The following is a 17804-nucleotide window of genomic DNA, read 5'->3' on the forward strand; positions in this document are numbered from 1 at the left end:
AGGTAACAAGGATCTCCTCACTAAGGAGAAATCCTTCAACATTCACAATAATTTACTAGGAGACACCAGTGAGGTCTCCACTGTACAGTGACTGACTCTCAGACAAAACACCACAACCCAAACACCAACCTTATATTTCTTAAGCTTCCATACTACCTCTGAGTATGACATTACCAAGTCATTTATCTTCTCTAAATCTACATTTTATTATCTTTAATATGAAGGGATTGTATTATGGATCTAATTTCCCTTCTAGCTCTAACATGAAATATTTGTTGGATATAATAATCTATATTAACATTGTCAATGGCAGTTTCTATTTTAAGCTTTAAATACCAAGGGCAACATAATGCTTCATAGTACAAAAATATCTCATTGCCATATATCCTTTGAGAGAAATATTTCTGCAAAACTTTCCTTGCTCTCCTTGGGGGTTGGGTCATGCCACTATTAGACTCTCTAAGCCAGGAGACAGATGCCAGTGATACAGGATGGCAGGTAGGGATTTTATCGATTTGATTTGAACTGAAATGCTTTGAAAATGCCCAGGGTTTTTCCTTGGAAAATATTTTTGCCTCTAATATTATCTCCAGTGATGAAGAGTTAGTGTCAAAGGTTTGTGAATGGATTTCAGAATGTACAAGTGGCACCTCCCATCTTTAGCTGTCTACATTTTTTTAATAACCGCTTGCATATTTTTGGTCAACCACTGTAAAATAAACAGTCCTTCCCAAATGTTTTTGTTTTCTTTGACAGCACAGCAATAATTCACTTGGAATGCTGTAGAAAAGAATAGCACTTTAATGCAGTTGTAAGGCTGACTTTTTATAATTTCTATTCATCAAGTTGTGTTGAAGTTAAAAGAACATAAAACACTCTGGAGATGTGTTATACTTGTATCTGCACTTCCTATTCTAACAGACACACACACGCACACATACATAATAAACACATATATATAAATGTGCATATGCATACTCTATATAATCTCTTTAAAATAATATTCATCTAAGGCCTTTGCTGTTTTTATACTTTTGAACTTGAGAAATATAGTATCTTAGTTATGGTACAGTTTTGTGTTTATGGAAATGAAGGTATGCATTAACAATTATTCCTGCTTAAAAAAGTTTCTGAAAAACAAAAAATATCCTAGCACTCTTCCTGCTTACTTGATAAGTGCTCTTGATTATTTTTCTCTGGCTATGCCCATCCAAAAGAAAGTATAAAATATTTTTTAACAAACTTTATATATAGTTTATTTCAAATGTGATAAAATTTGGTCAGATGAGCTTTATTTTCTTTCCTTTGGGAGTAGAAATTATTGTCACAGATGTATATAACAGAATAAAATAACTATGTGTCAAAAATGGAAGGATGGAAAATAACCTAAGCAACTGCACAGTCTGTGTGTGCCACTATGCAGGATATCTTTGTTGAGGACAACACTTGGAGTAAGAAACTGGAGTCTGGGTGGTGGTACATTTTCACCTTACCCATATACTCTCTGAGAAACATATTTCAAGCCTGGACAGCATGGCTTGTAACTTGTGATCTATAACTGGCATGAATAAGTCTTGTGTTGAGTTTAATTCCAGAGGCCAGAGTTTATCAGCTGAACCATCACACCTGAATTCCTTGCAAGTGATTAGCCCTAGATGCCTGGCCTGGCTTTGGGCTTCTCCAGCAGAGAGCAGTGAAACACTGTCAATAAACCTAATTCTAAAAACCAGAGTAGATTCCAAGCTAGGAAAAAGGCAAAGGCAGAACTGGCTGGCTCATTAGAGTGGCAACGAAATTGGGAAAGCTGGGTTTATAGAATATTAAAAAACGGATATGTGTTAAAAGTTTGATGCCACTGATATTAACAGCATTGCACATATTTAGATATTTAAATGTTAATAAAAACCTCACTTGATGTTAGGTAGATAACACAAAAGGTGTATAACCAGAAAGAAAGAAAGTATTCTTTCCAAAATCAGCTTCTTCCTTTAATCCTGCAATTCCTATAGGGTTGCATTTATTAGCTTTACTGTTGCATACTTATTAGGTCACTTTCATTTGCATTCTGTTATTGCAAAGTCACTCTTCAATCTGGCCACCTACCCTGGCAGTTTTTCAGATATCTCTTGTTTATAGCACAATAAAGCCTAGGTAAATTGAGTACAAAAGGTTTATACATACCATTCTATAAGAAAGATCATTGCAGAAAAGCATTTTAAGAAGTCTGAAAATAGTTTTCTCTGTGGCTCTAATTCAAAATGAAGTTCGCAGTGGGGATGTGTGAATGGTGCTTCCAGGTAAAGTGATTTATGGCATTACACATGAACTTGTTAACAGTATAACACAAAAGTGTGAACACTCATCAAACACCTTACCCTTGGCAGAGGTGCAAATAGGTTCTTCTTCCAATAAACAATAGCATGATGACAGAGGATATTAATGAATGGAATGTTTGTGCTTGGCTGCTCTTAAAGAAAACATGTATTTTCACAAAAGAAAGCACAAACATTTTCAGTTTCACAATGTGGTATATTTGATTTGACCTGTTAACTGTTCTTTTGAGGCAAAATATCAGAGAAGATATCTAAAAACACAGACTGATCATTCATTTGCTCTACTGAAGTGGGAGATAATACCCTATGTATACATCACACAAACTTTTGGCCAGTGGCTTGATGGGTTCTCATGCTCAACCTTTTTTTTTTCCTGCCTTCAAAGCACTGGGCTCAAATGCCAGCTTCTGCGTGCAGGCTGCCAAAATACTAAGTGAAGCATGGGGCACTACACATTAAAGGGGAGAGGGCAGCATGGCAACATGCCCGAAAAACACGCTGTGTAGCAGAAAGAACTTCGAAGAGACCGGCTCACATCAAAAGTCACTGCGTTTTTTACTTTCTTCTGGTGATCAGTGTCATTTGACCCTTTATTGGAATCTCCTCTCAGCCATTCTATCTGCCACTTCTTTTTCACTCGTCCCAAAGCCCCCCTCCACAGCACCACCCCAGCAAAAAGAAACAGCTCCAAACCAGGAAACTGCTTCCAGAGGGCAAACACAGCTTCAGCCAACACATCCCAAAGGCAGGCTTCCAATGGTCCAGTGGCAGGCAGATGCAAAGACGGTATTGCTAGGGACCATGCAATGCTGTCCGGCTGCCTGAAGAGTCTACATTCCCCTCCCTTGGCTGAAGAGTCATTCCCCTCCCTTGGCGTTTCCCAAGCTCTCAGTGGGAAACCCCTTTTCTTTCTTTTTCCTTTTTATTTTCTTTCTTTCTTCTTCTTCTTCTTTTTTTTTTCCTTATCAGTTCAAACAAAAACAATGAATTCCTCAAGCCCACAAGAATGTGACAAGGTGTCAACAAAGCCAACCAGGAAGGTGATGTATGGCCCATGTAGTTCCCATAAATCACTTCACAACTAGGGCTACAAAGAATGAGCCCTGCAACCCAGAGCCCAAAGTGTGAGCTCTCTCCACCCTCAAACACCACCCCCTCCATCCTGTGCACATCCACCCTGCTCCTGCAGCCTCACAGTTGCTCACCTGTCACCAACCAGCTGGCCTGCTCAAGGGTTAGGATAAGTTTCCTTCTGTAGCAAACACTACACATATATGGTGGAGCACTGTAAAATTTAATGTGCTTGAGGGACATGTGTTGACGTGGCTTTCTTGAAGCTGTCCAGGAAGTTCTTTTCAAAACTTTAATTTCAAAGGTTTACAAATGACAAAATCATTTGTTTTTTAGGTAAAAATTCAATTTAGAGAGTTTTGACTTCAGTGGTGAAATGATTTTATGGTTTCAAAAATCAGAGGCCAGGAACTATTTTGCCTGTTTTATAATAACACAAAGAGAAATTGAAAATTGCCAATCTTGAATCCCTTTCTGGGTTTACAGGATTCAGTTTTCTTGAAATAAAAATTGAATATGTAGTTGTGTGCATGTTAAAGTAGGAGGGGGATGGCAGCATTTGAGATTGCCATATGCAAAGTAACTTACTAGCAAATACAAAATTATCAAATAAGATATTTTCTTTCAATGTTTTAATATGTTTGACTTATATCTTTACACCATAATTTGGGAGTGAGAACACAGTATAAGTTCCTAATGCAAAAATTTCTGAAAATATTTAAATACAAATGATTGACTATTTTAGAACAACTTAGAATCCATTCTGTGAAAACCCTGGTGAAAGTTCCTTAAATGAATTACAAGGCAGACCAGAACAGCTAAGTAAATAATTTGCAAACATTTATACTCATATGATAGGCTCACGTGTAGCTACTACATTCCTATAAGTTTAGGAGAAAAAATAAAGACCTTCCAAAGAAATAGTTTTTTGAAAACTAAAGACAACAACACAAAGGGAAAAAAACTCACCAATTCCCATGATGATGAAGAACAGGGTCAGCCTAGTTGAATGTGATTCTATTTCTTCCCTTCAACTTCTTTTTTAAAATAAAAGATTCTAAAAATAGCCAGTGTAGCAGAGATGAGCTCATTCTCTACTAACATTGCTCATTCTCTGATGATAGTAAAAATACTTCAAAGAAAACAGCAAATAAAAGTAGAAAGAATATACACCAAATTGGTAGTTCAAACTCATAGAAGGTTAACTGATAGTTAATGTAAGCCTTAATATTTAAAATAAAAAATTGAATGCATGAAAAGCTGTACAAAGGATTCTTAGCGGCACTTACTGGTATTTGAAATAATAAATGAAGGTTTATTATAAATTTCAAGTTCTAGTGCATGTAAATAAATACCTTAGAATAATATCATGTACTCATTCAGGAGCACAACTATTCATTTAAATAAAATGATATCTGTTATTACTGCCAATAAGGCAACCAAAGCGTGTATGCATGGAGCTACTGTGAGTACATCATCTAGGATGAGATGGAGGAGTAGACACGGAATTTGGGACTATGGTGGAAGAATTACTTGTATTAATTATTAGGTGATTTATATATATATATATATATATATATATATATATATATATATATATATATATAATTTTTTTTGTTTGTTTTGTTTTTACACATTTGTGATTTAAACAAAGCAAAGCCCATTATGGCTATGTTGTCAAGCTACTTGGGATTTCTTTCTTTCTTTTTTTTAAAATATTTTTAGTTGTAGATGGACACAATGCTTTATTTTGTTTATTTATTTTTATGTGGTGCTGGGGATCGAACCTAGAGCCTCACACATGCTAGGCAAGTGCTCTACCACTGAGCCACAACCCCAACCCGCTACATGGGATTTCTAAGAGTGTTAATTGGGGGATCTGTTTGGATAAAGGGACATGAGAACATAAAATAGAAACATGCAAAATATGTGAGATTCCAGTTTTCTTGCAATGATAAAAATTTGTAGAAACAGCTACATCTGTTTCAAAATATGACTCTATTGTCCTGAGATACAGTTCCAAACTAGAAGAGAAAGACAATGGAGCCAACCATTTAAATTCTTCTAATATTTTTAAGCATACTTGTGAAAATGTTAACCTTCGTTCAGAGACACAGAAAAAAGAGACAAGTTAGAATAATGATCCTCTATTTTTTTATATAAAAATGATGTTCTGCCAAGTCTTAAGGAGGTTCCAAGGGTAAATCTAGACAGCCTGGTGCACCCTGGTATCAGCCCAAAGACAAAGATAGAGATCACTTGTACTCCACTCAAGGAAAGTGGAAGGCACCAGGGTCACTCTGTGTGTCTCCTTCTGAAAAAGATCTAAAACAACTTCTACAAGGAACTACATCTTCAGACAGTTTCCTTCCTTCTGGAAACCCAGGCTTTGTTGTAGGAGAGCAGTTTGTTCCCACTGAAAGGAAGGCAATTAAAGTTTCCTGAGTTTTGCTTCATATCATTAAAGACTTTGATATACATTTTCACTCAATGCATCTCTTTAAGCTTGACAAAGCCTTCAACTTAGGAGTAGACATTACAAAGCTTTAAATTATACATAGGTTTATGTGCTCAGTGCTCATATTTTATATATTTTATTATTTAGATCATGAATTTTTAATTTTGGTTTTAAATTTGCAAAATAATAATCTTTATATTCATAGATAATAAATGAGACCTATGAAAGTTTAAGGGATAAGCTATTGTATTCACAATTAGTTGATATCAACAAACATAGCTCTTTTAAGATCCAACTTCAGGTTAATCCACAGTGAAGACAGGAGAATTCAAAAATTATTGCAAATTTGCCTGTTTCATTATCACTATATTTATTCACCAAATAATTATTAAATATCCAGTGAATGCAAAATGCTGCAGGAAGCTATAGAGATGTAAAAAATGAAATCTTACTTATGGTTTGCCATTAGTTGGTATTCATCAAATTGCTCTGTATGTTTCTTATCTTTTATGAGTATGATTTTTGAATCCTATAAAAGAACCATACATTAAACCCCATGGATGTCTTGACTGTTAATCATCTAACAAATGATTCTACCATTATCATTATTGTTGTACAACCATGGACAATACCACAAGCAAGACTTCAAAACAGATACCCAGTCTCTAATCTTTATTATTAAAATTTCGATGATAATTTTCTGAGGATGAATATAATAAAATGTAACTCACAGTAATGTGATCATGATTTTACATATATAATATATACATATTGCACATACATTCATATTTTATATGTCTAATAAGGTAGTAACCTTCTACCAACTTCTCTTAGTTATTATGTGGGGAATTAAACTTTATCACTAATGTATGTGATTCAGTAACAGTGACATCGGAAGTCTCTCCACTTCCCTTCTATTCTATTAAAATAAATACTAGCCTACAACACTAAAGGCACACCTGACTTCAAGAATAACTGAAACCATTTACACTTAAACTTGACTCAATTAAAAAAAAATACTGAGAAAAGGAAATAAAGTGTTTTCTGCAGATAGTTGCTCTATAAGGTTTTCACAGCTCCAGGCAAAAGAATCTGGAGGTCTCGTGGTACAGATGCAGACACATAGCTTGGACATATTTGTTCCTTGGATGCTTTTTTCTTTCTTTTTTTAAAGATAGATATTGTGCTTTTCACTGAAAATAGCAAGATGAATGATTCAGTCTCATGTATGAAAAATATGTAAATAAACAATTATTAGCACACCGTAAAATGTATTCTATGCCACGTACTCGTGTACTCATGGTGGCAAAGAGGAGGGGGGAACTAATTTCTAGAGGGGAATATCATATTTGAACTGAACCTTGGGGGATGTGTTAAGATTTTTTTTCAGATGGAGAAAATGATAAAAAAAAATGTCAATCAGAACAGCAGTGTGGGGGCAAAAAATGTAAGCTGCCGAAAACCTCATCTTTCTGTACCAAGAAGTAAAGGCTGCAACTAATGAATGGAAGGAGGCAAGATCAGAAACTAGACCTACTGCTATAATCAACATAAGCTTGGACTTTATCCCTTAAGGGGTGCATGGTAGCCACTGAACATTCTTGGCAGGGGAATGATAAGGTTTCTGTTTTGAAGATAACACTTACAGCAATATTGTAGGTGGGTGGGACAGAGGAGACTAGAGACAGCAGGGAAATTAGGAAGAGTGCAAAGTTGAAATGGGAGGAGGGTATGATAAGGGCCTGTGCAAAGAAAGAAGCAGTGAGAATGAAGGGAAAGAGAACTCAAAACATATGGTCCAAGGCATATGTAGGAGCAATAAATGACAGGTCTTTGTGAATGCTGAATATGGAGAAAGAAGAGAGTCAAGGATCACCGGGTGAATGATGGCACTATCAAGTAATCTAGGAACACAGTCATGGAGATGCAGGTAGTCACTGAAACTGATGTCATGGAGCTGACTCCATGAACCCATGGAATGAAGATGGGAGAGGGCCTCGGATAGAAGCCTGGAGATGAGCAACATGTAAAGTGCAGGCAGAGGGAGAAGAGACCGTTGAATGCAAGGAGCGTTCAGGCAAGAGAAGAAACACAAGTTAAAAGTTTTTGTTCAGGAATCCAAGGAAAGAGTGTGAAATGGGAAGTGTGGCTAACATGGTAGGTATTTCAGAAAAGACAAGAGGATGAGGAGATTACTGGTAACCTAACTTAGAGTTCCTTCTGTGGAGGTACTGAGTGAGGCATGAAAGGGGTGGAAGCCAGATGACATTCAGCTCAGGAGGGGATGAAAGGCCTGAAGAGGGGAGATATGTTTTCCTTTGTATCCTCTTGCTTTCCTGCCATGTCACAAAGGTTTCAGTCTACAAAATCTGTACTTTGCTGTGCCCAAAGACCTGTAAACCCAAGAAAGCATATGCAATAGATAGGGTACTGTGGCATTAGCACACCACAGAGGAAAGTGACATCCATGTTCATAATCAAAGGCTTTCCTGGGCCATCCACAGGAAAACTAACTGGATGAGGAATGGGTAGAAATCACACTGGAAGAGATTTTATAAAGACCCTAAACAGCTCATTTGGCATTGTTCTGAGGAGCTGACCTCCCGAGTGTGAACTAAAAATGGAGTGTGCCTAGGAAAGGAATGTAGCTCTCTAACCAAAAGGGAAAAACTACACTTTCAGAATCCCCTTCAGAAAGGGATATGGTGATGGATAAAACACATTCTACCTCATTATTTTTTAGCTTTGAGAGTCTGTATGTGGAACATTCAAAATTCTCAAGAGAAGGGGAAAAAATAATACCTGGAAGCAAGCTAAAAGTTTTTTTTGACTCTATTAATGAACTTAAATTCATTTTCCATTCACATACCAGAAGGAAGAAACCCATATAAACGGATTAAGAGGCCAGAAAGACACACCAGGGTTGGCATACGTTTTCTGCTAAGAGTCAGATGGTAAATATTTCAGGGTTTGTTAGTTGGATGGTTTCTAGCAGGTACTTGACTTTGGTGGGTAAGAGCTTATGATAGAAGGTGGTTTACTATGGTTCCCAAGGAACAAGCCTTGGACTTCTCCCTAGACACCACAGCAAATAGCAATAGGGGACTGTGAACTATGACAACCAAATTAGTCTTGGGAATCCATTAATCTACCAGGTGGAACTTTAGTAAGTATGATAATTCCCATCTTCTGAAATAATTGCCTTTCTGTTTCACTTCCATTTTCTAGTCATTGCTGACATCTTTCTGAGTTGCTCTGAGATCCACCATCTTCCTTCTCTAATTTTGTTTTGATTTAGGAATGTACATAATGATGGTGATGGTGCTATCCTATTTCAAATGCTATTTACTTGAACTTATTTGGCCCAGAAGACCATACACACACACACACACACACACACACACACACAAAATAATAATCAAAACATACTTGGTATTGAGTTGAACAGTCAGAGCCTTAGGAAATAGCTCCTCGTTTCATTCTCACTGATCTTTCCATAGATTATTTTTTAAAAAATAAAAGTTTTGCCCTCATTGATGAAAGAAATGTAATAGTTTAGCAATGCCAACCTCTTGAAGTGCATGGTAACAAAAATTTAATGGCAATCCACTAGACTCACTTATATGCTTGGAAGCTTGGAGCAGCATTAGAAATTAGAATATGACATTGTTGATATTTTGGCACAAATTCTTAATTTACTTTTTAGTCTCAAAATGCCATGATTCCATTATTCTATCAAGTACAGTCCAAAAACCCCACTAATCACCTACCTGACAACTTGCTAAAATTGACTCTAGCATTTCCATAGATTCTAGTGAGGATTTAGGTAAGAATTTGTAGTAACAGGCAAGACCGACACTCCCTGAACTTTTCACCCCTTTCATGATTTCATAACCATCCTTTAAGACGTACTGAACTGTACAAGAACCATGGAGCAAATAGCAATTACTTATATAGTAACCTATAAAAAGAAACTCTTGCTTTAGCTTTTCTCCATCTTCAAGATGAAGGGTGCTTTGGGCCCAACTGAGATGACTCACTGCCTCAGTTCTCCCTTTCCTGTTTCATGTTCAGACATCATCAAGGCTGGAGAGTAATCCGACTCCTCCCTGAATGTAATGGGCCGCTGCCAGGATGATACTCAGTTTTCATTCTCTGTGTGCTCTGTAAAACCACCTACCGCTCAGAGAAGCTCTTTGACATGTTCTGAACTCCAAAGAACAAATGAAAACGGCATTTTGGTGGGGAGAAATGAAGCCGGAACAAAGAGGTCAGAAACTTGATACTATAAGAGCGGCACGTCTCCACATGGCAAGTGAAAAACACTTCAGACTCAAAGAACCTAGCAATGTAACCACTAGTGTTCTCCTGAGACCTGACTGTCACAGGAGACCCTTACATTTCCAGTGGCATTTAACAGATTCTTGCCTTTTAAGTGAGGCCATCTACAGAAGGTTACTCCTTCTCAGATGCAGAGATTCTATTGTGAGCCATGTTGGAAGAAGAAAGAACTCCAAAAGGGAGTGAAGATCAGAAGACAAAAGGGACGGATCTATAAGGTGTTTGTGACATGAAGCTTCCATTTTTGTGCGTGGCTGGTGGTCGAGTGGAAGATCAAAACTTCAGTCAATTTAGCAACATGGTGCCCAAGTCCAGCCATTCAAGTTGCTGAACAACACCGTGAAGGAGAGTCCAACAAGCAACAAGGGGATTCTAGGAATGTATAAGAAAGAGAAGGCAGGTCCTGGCCTTCAAGGTGCTTCCAGTCTTGTTGAGGTGACAAGCTTCATGTACATGAATTTATACACTTGCTCACTTCCTTGAAAACCCCACCCAAAATTATTCTTCTGCGGGCAGCTTTAGAGTACTGACTAATAGCTCATGCCTCAACTCTATGTCCCCACAAGACTCATATCCTCCGCTTTTACTCAATTTGAATTTGGCAGAAGCGTTCTTTAGTTGATTCATGTGAGCTCAGTCCAACTGATTTGTCAGTATCATGAGGATACGGTTTCCGTCTTCTTCCTTCCTGTTCTTTTCAGTCATTAGTTCTGTAGCTTAAACATAATAAACACTCACTAAGGGAAGACTGGCCAGCCAATTCTGATGACTCCCGCTCAGATACCACTCCAAGTGTGCTGGTTCCTGGCTCTCCCCCTCACAGATTAAGTTCCTAGAAGTTTCCCATCCTGAGAAAGTCTCCAGATTTTTCTGTGGCCTTTGTATCCAACAGCAAAGATATTCTCAGTGAGCAAAAAGTTAAAAAAGAATTCAGTGTCCCAGTGGGCTTGACTTCTGCTCATCACAAAGACAGGACAAGTGGCTATTTCTACTCAGTTTGTGCTATTAGCTACATTCAGAAATTCCAATTAATGAGAATGATAGGCTTGAATTTGTAGTTGTTTTTTTTTTTTTGGTTTTTTTTTTTTTGTCATTATGTGGGCTACTAAGGTTACTCAGCTAAGTCCCATGCACCCCTTTTCACTTCTTTTCTCACAGACTCTTTTCTCTTCTGCTGTGTTTAGAAACCAGAAAACCAGGACTGATTTCTCCTACCCCCATCCTCTCTCTCACTCTTTCATCCTCACAAGAAAAACAACAGCAGCAAAAACAATTTGGCTCAGATGCATTGAGAGCACATAATGGCAAGCAATGTTGATATGTGTCAGTTATATCTGAGCTAAGTGCCAGTGAGGTTTTTTTTTTTTCTTTTTCCTTAAGTTAGCACTGCTAAAAGGAAGAACGGTTTGCATTAATAGTGGTTTTGATTGCGTTCTTAAATTTGTGATGAAGGATGTGAGGTAGGCAAAGCAGGGAGAGGTGATGTTATTTCACTGTGAAGAACAGTCTCACAGATATCAGAAAAAGAACAGCTAGAATGAATCATTTCTCCTTCTACCTGTTTAGGAGAACAGCAGCTTATCTTTAGGTGTTCTATCTAATCACATTTCATAACCCAAAGGTGAATGCTCAGATCCTAACTCTTTTTTTTACCATCTGCTGCTAATGTTACCCTTCTGTACGGCTGGCTCTTTCTTATCATTTGGAGTTCTAAATTCACACATGTTCTTCTCTGTTGAGCACACCCAAACTATCCTATCTAAAGTAGTCTCTCCCAGGGGCTGGAAGTGTAGCTGAGTGGCAGAACAATTACCTAGGATGCACATGGCCCTGGGTTTGAACCTCAGCACTGTAATAAATAAATAAATAAAAGTAAAGCAGCCTCCTCCTGTCCAACATTCTCCATTGCGTTAAATTGATTTGCTTTTCTTAGCTCTTATGATTGCTTGAAGTGATCAGCTTTATTTAAGAACTATGCCATTACCTATAATTCCTCTCTGGAATATAAGAGCCATGAGAGTGAGGCAGTGCTTCTTTGGTATCTAGCACAGGGCCTACCATTAGCAGGCAGGACTAAGTGAATGGCTGTCTCCCTAGGGCCATTCTCAATTCCTTTTTTCACCCCCCTCTCTCTCCTATATTTGTGAATTGCTTTTTTCTCTAACATAGAGGTCCACCTTCCTGGAATACAAAGTTGCTACAATGATATATTTGTCGTGATTACTCGAGTTCACAAATTTTTGATCCACCATCATTTTAGTCAGTCACCATAGCCTCTATGTTAGCAAAAAAGAGATGGGAACACAGATGAGTAAATACCTTCCCACCATGACACTGGAGAAACAGGAAGATGTCATTCTAGAGCATTCCACATTGAATTCCAGTTTAAATTAGAAAACTTCAGAAAGCCAGAAGATGGACTTAGGCTTAAATTTAATATAATAATTATTTTTAAACAATAGTTTTAGTATTTTCAGCATATATGTGTGCATTATTACCTGTTTATGTATAATATAAAACGTGTGCCCTCATAAAATCAAACAAAAATACACTAACGTGCAAAAGGGCTAATAAGAATAAAATGGATCAAACTATTTATAATCACAGTTAAGCAAGATAAGAGATATAGGCCAGGGACAATTTTCTCTTGCAGTTCAATGACCACTATACACACAATCCAAAGGGAAACCTACTATGCTTGTGAAACGGAAACAATAGAAAATCATTTGTAGTGTGTTCCTAGGAAAAAGAGGATTGGGTATAGTAACATTACAACATTAATGTCAATGTCATGAATTCAAACCATTTTTCTACTGTTAAATGTTTTGCTGTCTTAAAACAAAAATCATGAACATTCAGAGCAAAGCTGGTATTTGCTTCCAAATGCAAGGTGACCATGCACTACCTACAAAGCAGCACGTAAAGGAGTTTGTTACATAGTAGAAGACTTTGAGGAGGCAAAAGAAAGTGCTATTATTTTCCTAATAATCATGATTCTGTTTCTGGCTATGTAATTTTGTCTGTATAACACTCCTCAATTAAATTGAGAGTCAGGTCAGAAATTGTCCTCTTGGCTGCTATGTTTCATCTTCAAATCTCTGAAAACCCCCTCCATAGGTTTGCTTTTACTGAAAAGCACTCATCCTCTCTCTCGGGTGTTACAGGAATTAGGAATCCTGGAGCCCACAGAGTCTAAGCATGGCTCACTGGCTGGAAGCTAATAAGCACAATGGAAATGGGCCCTACTCGGTCACCATGGATACCTCAGATATAAAGGATTCCTATTCATGGTACTCATCAGCAACTACTAACATAAAATCCCTTGTGCTGCTTGGACCTAAATATGGTCATAAATGTTTACTGCACATATATAATATTCATGGAACTGTTCTGAGACTACAGAGCTACAGTGTGGAAACAATGTGTTTCTTTCCTTCATGTTATTTGCATATCCTGTTTTCCATCTGGAGAAGTTAAGGTTTTGTTTTGTAATTAGCTTTGCAGAATCAAGAAATTTTTTTGTTGGATTGCTAAAACTGCTTAGCCAAAATCAAGCATCAGGGCAGTTTTTGTGCCAAGCCAGCTCACCTAAAAATTTTGCACCTTACAAAAGATTGGAAAGCCTCATGTTGTCTGCACGGGTATAAAGTCACAACTACTGCAGTCTGAATACAAAATTCTTCTGTCCGTGAAACTGACAGGGAACACAGCCTAATATTCCCACCCCTTACAGTTCTATTCACCTGAAAACCTTTCAGGTCATTTCTTGTGAATGAATCCCAAATTACCACTAGTTTTTCATCAATGATCCATGCAAAGGATATTTGCCGTGATTTCAAAACTCTTTTAAATCTAACAATCCTTGAAGTCAAGGCAGTGGGTTTAAACACACCAGGGACATTTCACTCTTCTTTACAGATGCCCATGGCATGTTGTAGAAAGGTACAGCCAACTACTGGGACCAGGACTTGTTCTTGTGCCCTCTTTTGACTGAAGAGTTTTAGCAAACCAACAGAAATGCTGTAACACTAATTGCATAAAAAAAACTATCTTTTTCAGATGAAAAATGGGATGTCACTAGATATGACTTAACAACCCAGTCCAAAAGGGTGCTCCCTAGTTTCTTTCCCCTGCCCTCCTTGATTGCTGAGAGCATCCTCAGAATTTAGGGTTCTCTACTGTCTTTGGTGCACCTCAATGGTGAGCTTGGTCCAATGAGCTAATAGAGAAATAAGAACCATGCCAACTTATCATGAGCTAAGCATGTTTGAGAAGGGGGAAGGAAACCCTACTTGAGTTCTTGGGACAATGAAATAGCTGGAGAAAGATTTGGTAATGGCTGCTGGTCCACACAGCATCATTAGCAGCTGACAAACTATTCTATCTCCTTGCTGTGCAAATGGCCACCATATTCCCTTTCTTTTCCACTTCTACATTACTTCTTGGTTTTGACATTCTCCTAGGATGCTTATCCACAGCCATACTTTGGCCATATCCCATATATTTACCTTCAGTTCCGCTCCCTCTCCTAAACTTCACACACATGTAACTTAAGTACATGAGTATTTCAACTCTATCTGGATCTCTACATCCATTCTTCTTGCTGAGTTTTTCACTTGGTTGGGCACATGGCCATCCACCAAGTGACCCATGCTTCTAGTCCCATGTAATCCTTGATACTTAACATTTCTTTAATTTTTGGAATATAGGAGCTTTCTTACAACTGGCTTGCATTGTGTTCACCTATGCAGATTAATTGTTCTCAAGTAGTATTTTAAATGTACTTTCAGAAATATTTAGTTTTTCCTTAATTTCTATGTAATATAAAAATGTAAAACTACCGAAAATATTTAATGCTATTGGAAGTACCAGAGTGGAGTCTGAGAAAGATACACATATCCACAGTTGGTTTTTGTTTGTTTGTTTGTTTTGTTTTGTTTTTTGTCAACACCCTTTAAAATATGAAGTCACACTGTGGAATGAAGAATGATGCAGAAATAGATTTCTTTCAAAACCTGGCATATTAAATTTTAAAGTAGAGGCTTTTCAGAAAATAGTTACAATATATCGTGACTCAATTTACTCTTAAGATTTTGTTTACCTTGTACAAGAACTCAAATGACATGTACATAGTATCTAAGTTTTTACCAATTTAGAAGAATCTAAGATAAATAAAAAAGAGATTAAATTATCAAAAGCAGTATTTTGAAAAAGAAAACTAATTATTTTCTGTATCCAGTCTTCCATAGTGACCACACACATAGGACAAGGACTGAAAAAACAAATACATCCACATACAAGATTTGCCCCCTGAAACTCTTGTGTCCATCCCCATAAGCAAATACTTTTTTTTTCTTTAAATGACCATTTTTAACTTAATCTATTCTTGACACATTGATTTTTAATGACTTAAAGGAAAATCCCGCCAAGTAGACATACCTCTTTCCAATTTTGTACAAGAGCCTGCCACCAGGGTGTCAAATACTAGGTTTCACTGTTTCCTCTTAGATAATGACCCTGAACCAAACCTAGCAAAATGGCCTACATTTTGTATCTTTGAAGGTATTTTTCCAGCATCTGCTTCTAGGTCTATGTTCTATTTTGTAACCTTGTTGAATGCGGTAGCAGTGCTAATGTCATTTATATTTATTTCTCCAAGTATTGGATCCAAGAGATTAGCAGCAGCAGTAATTCCTCAGGGTACAGCAATTAGTGACATAATACTGTAGAAATACTTCCTTTATAAATTCCAATGACATAGCTTTAAGAAATCATTTTGGGGGAATGACCCAAGTAGAGCCTAGCCACATATGCTTTTTTACTCCATTCAACAAATGTACATTAAGCAACTTCTGTATACCACTGTCCTTGATTTGGAAGAAAATGCAAAACTCTTTCCAAGGAGTTTACAAAACTGGTAAGCAAAGATAACACACGTTTGAAAATGATCAATACAAGAGAAAATGAGTAATGTTATGAATGAGACATTGATATCATGTGTTCCCACTCCAAGAGTGAGATGGTCCACCTCTGAACAGGGCAGTCAGGAGCTAGTTTATAAACAGTGGATTAAACGGGGCTTGGAGGTTAAAGGATATTTGAAGCAGTAGAGAGTGGAACTGAAGGTCAGAAAGTGCCCTATTCCTGGAAAATAAAGTTCATTCACTTGCCTGTGTGTATGGAAGGAACATGACATCCAATGGCCAAATATTTCTAATTATATGACCTGAAAAATATATAAATGATTCAGTCGCAAATGAGGAGCCTATGGACAGTGCCAGGGCCGGAGAACAATAGGCTAGTGTAAAGATGTGAAACAATACTCTAGAATTGGCCTAAGAACACAAATGTAACAAGATCAGGGGAGGGTCAAGGTGTGCACATGAACAAGGGTGGCTGAACACACCATTCACCCACCTAAGACACTTTGGGGAGTGAAAGGAGTTCTAATGGGAGTTACACTACATGGAGGCCATAAGCCAATCCAGTGGAGGAAGGAAAGGAGTGGGATAGGAACCTGAGGGCCCATCAGGACAAGCTGTCTTAGCTTGATGCCTATTCCTTTTACTGAAAACCCATGACCTCTAATTTTTTAACTTCCCCACCAAGTTCTGGTCCATGGATGATGTGTGATACATGAGACATTACTGACAGTAGATTAAAAATGATCCCTGGGCATTATGCCTGATGGCACATTTCTTCATGAGATCAAGGGTGGCAGGACTCCAGGATTGTCAAGATTTTCCCTTCCATGACTTTTAAGAATGTTTCTTGAAAGCTTTGTAATAATGTAGAAAGATAACAATGCAACAATTGATCAAGATCAGAAGTAGAAACACAATAAGGGCTAGGTTTAAAAAAAAATCAGAAAGGAACATCATGGGCAACATTTTGACTCTTTGGCTTGGACTCTGTTTAGATTTGTCTTAAAGGATTCCCCAATACTGCAATATTTAATGTGCTTTTTAAAACCCTGGGATATTGAATAAGTGGGCTGCATATTGCTCTCTCCTGGGTTCAATGTGTAAAGATATAAATATAAGGATGCCTATTAAATGTGAGAGAAAAATCAAAGGAGCACGAAATCATTACAGTTTTTTTTTTCTTTCATTTCCTGAAGCAATTTATTCTAACAGAAAAGTTGTTATCACAAATATGGAAAGTCAAGTCTTATTCCTTTCAGACTATGCATGAAGCCTAACTATTGTTTGCAGACAGTAACAGAAACTGGTGCTTTCAAATATGTCATTGAGTCTAATACTTTTAAGCCTGAAATAATGTAGGAATTACTGAATCAAATTTTCTTCCTCCTTCTTTTCTTTTCTTTTTCTTTTTTTTTTTTTTTGTAAGTGGGAAAGAAAGGTAGAGAATCATAAAATCAATCACAAAACATATGGAATACTGAGGGATGATTCAAACAACCTGACTTACTCTTGTATGTATACAGATTCATTTTCTCGAATTAGTACATACCATTGGAAACTGCATCAACCCATAAAAATAACTCATACGCCTATTATGTTTTTCCATTTTAAGCTTATAATAGCAATAACGACCTCAGCAAAAGACATTTCCTTGGAATTAATGGCTGGCTGGGAGGC

At 37.3% G+C, this 17804-nt stretch overlaps 1 protein-coding gene across 2 annotated transcripts in view; it reads right to left on the bottom strand.

Moving 5' to 3' along the window:
• Window positions 1-17804, bottom strand: part of Hmga2 (high mobility group AT-hook 2) — a 120447-nt gene that overhangs the window by 73396 nt on the left and 29247 nt on the right. Inside the window, exon 4 of one of the 2 annotated variants that reach the window (XM_027929300.2) lies at window positions 5669-5820. The exons of the other annotated variant lie outside the window; for it this stretch is intronic. Within the exon in view, the coding sequence (XP_027785101.1) occupies window positions 5752-5820 (69 nt within the window). The 3' untranslated portion in view covers window positions 5669-5751. Of the gene's footprint in view, window positions 1-5668; window positions 5821-17804 lie in introns of those variants that run through there. 2 annotated transcript variants of the gene reach the window in all.

The sequence above is a fragment of the Marmota flaviventris genome, chromosome 3, assembly GCF_047511675.1.
Source record: "Marmota flaviventris isolate mMarFla1 chromosome 3, mMarFla1.hap1, whole genome shotgun sequence".
NCBI lineage: Eukaryota > Metazoa > Chordata > Mammalia > Rodentia > Sciuridae > Marmota > Marmota flaviventris.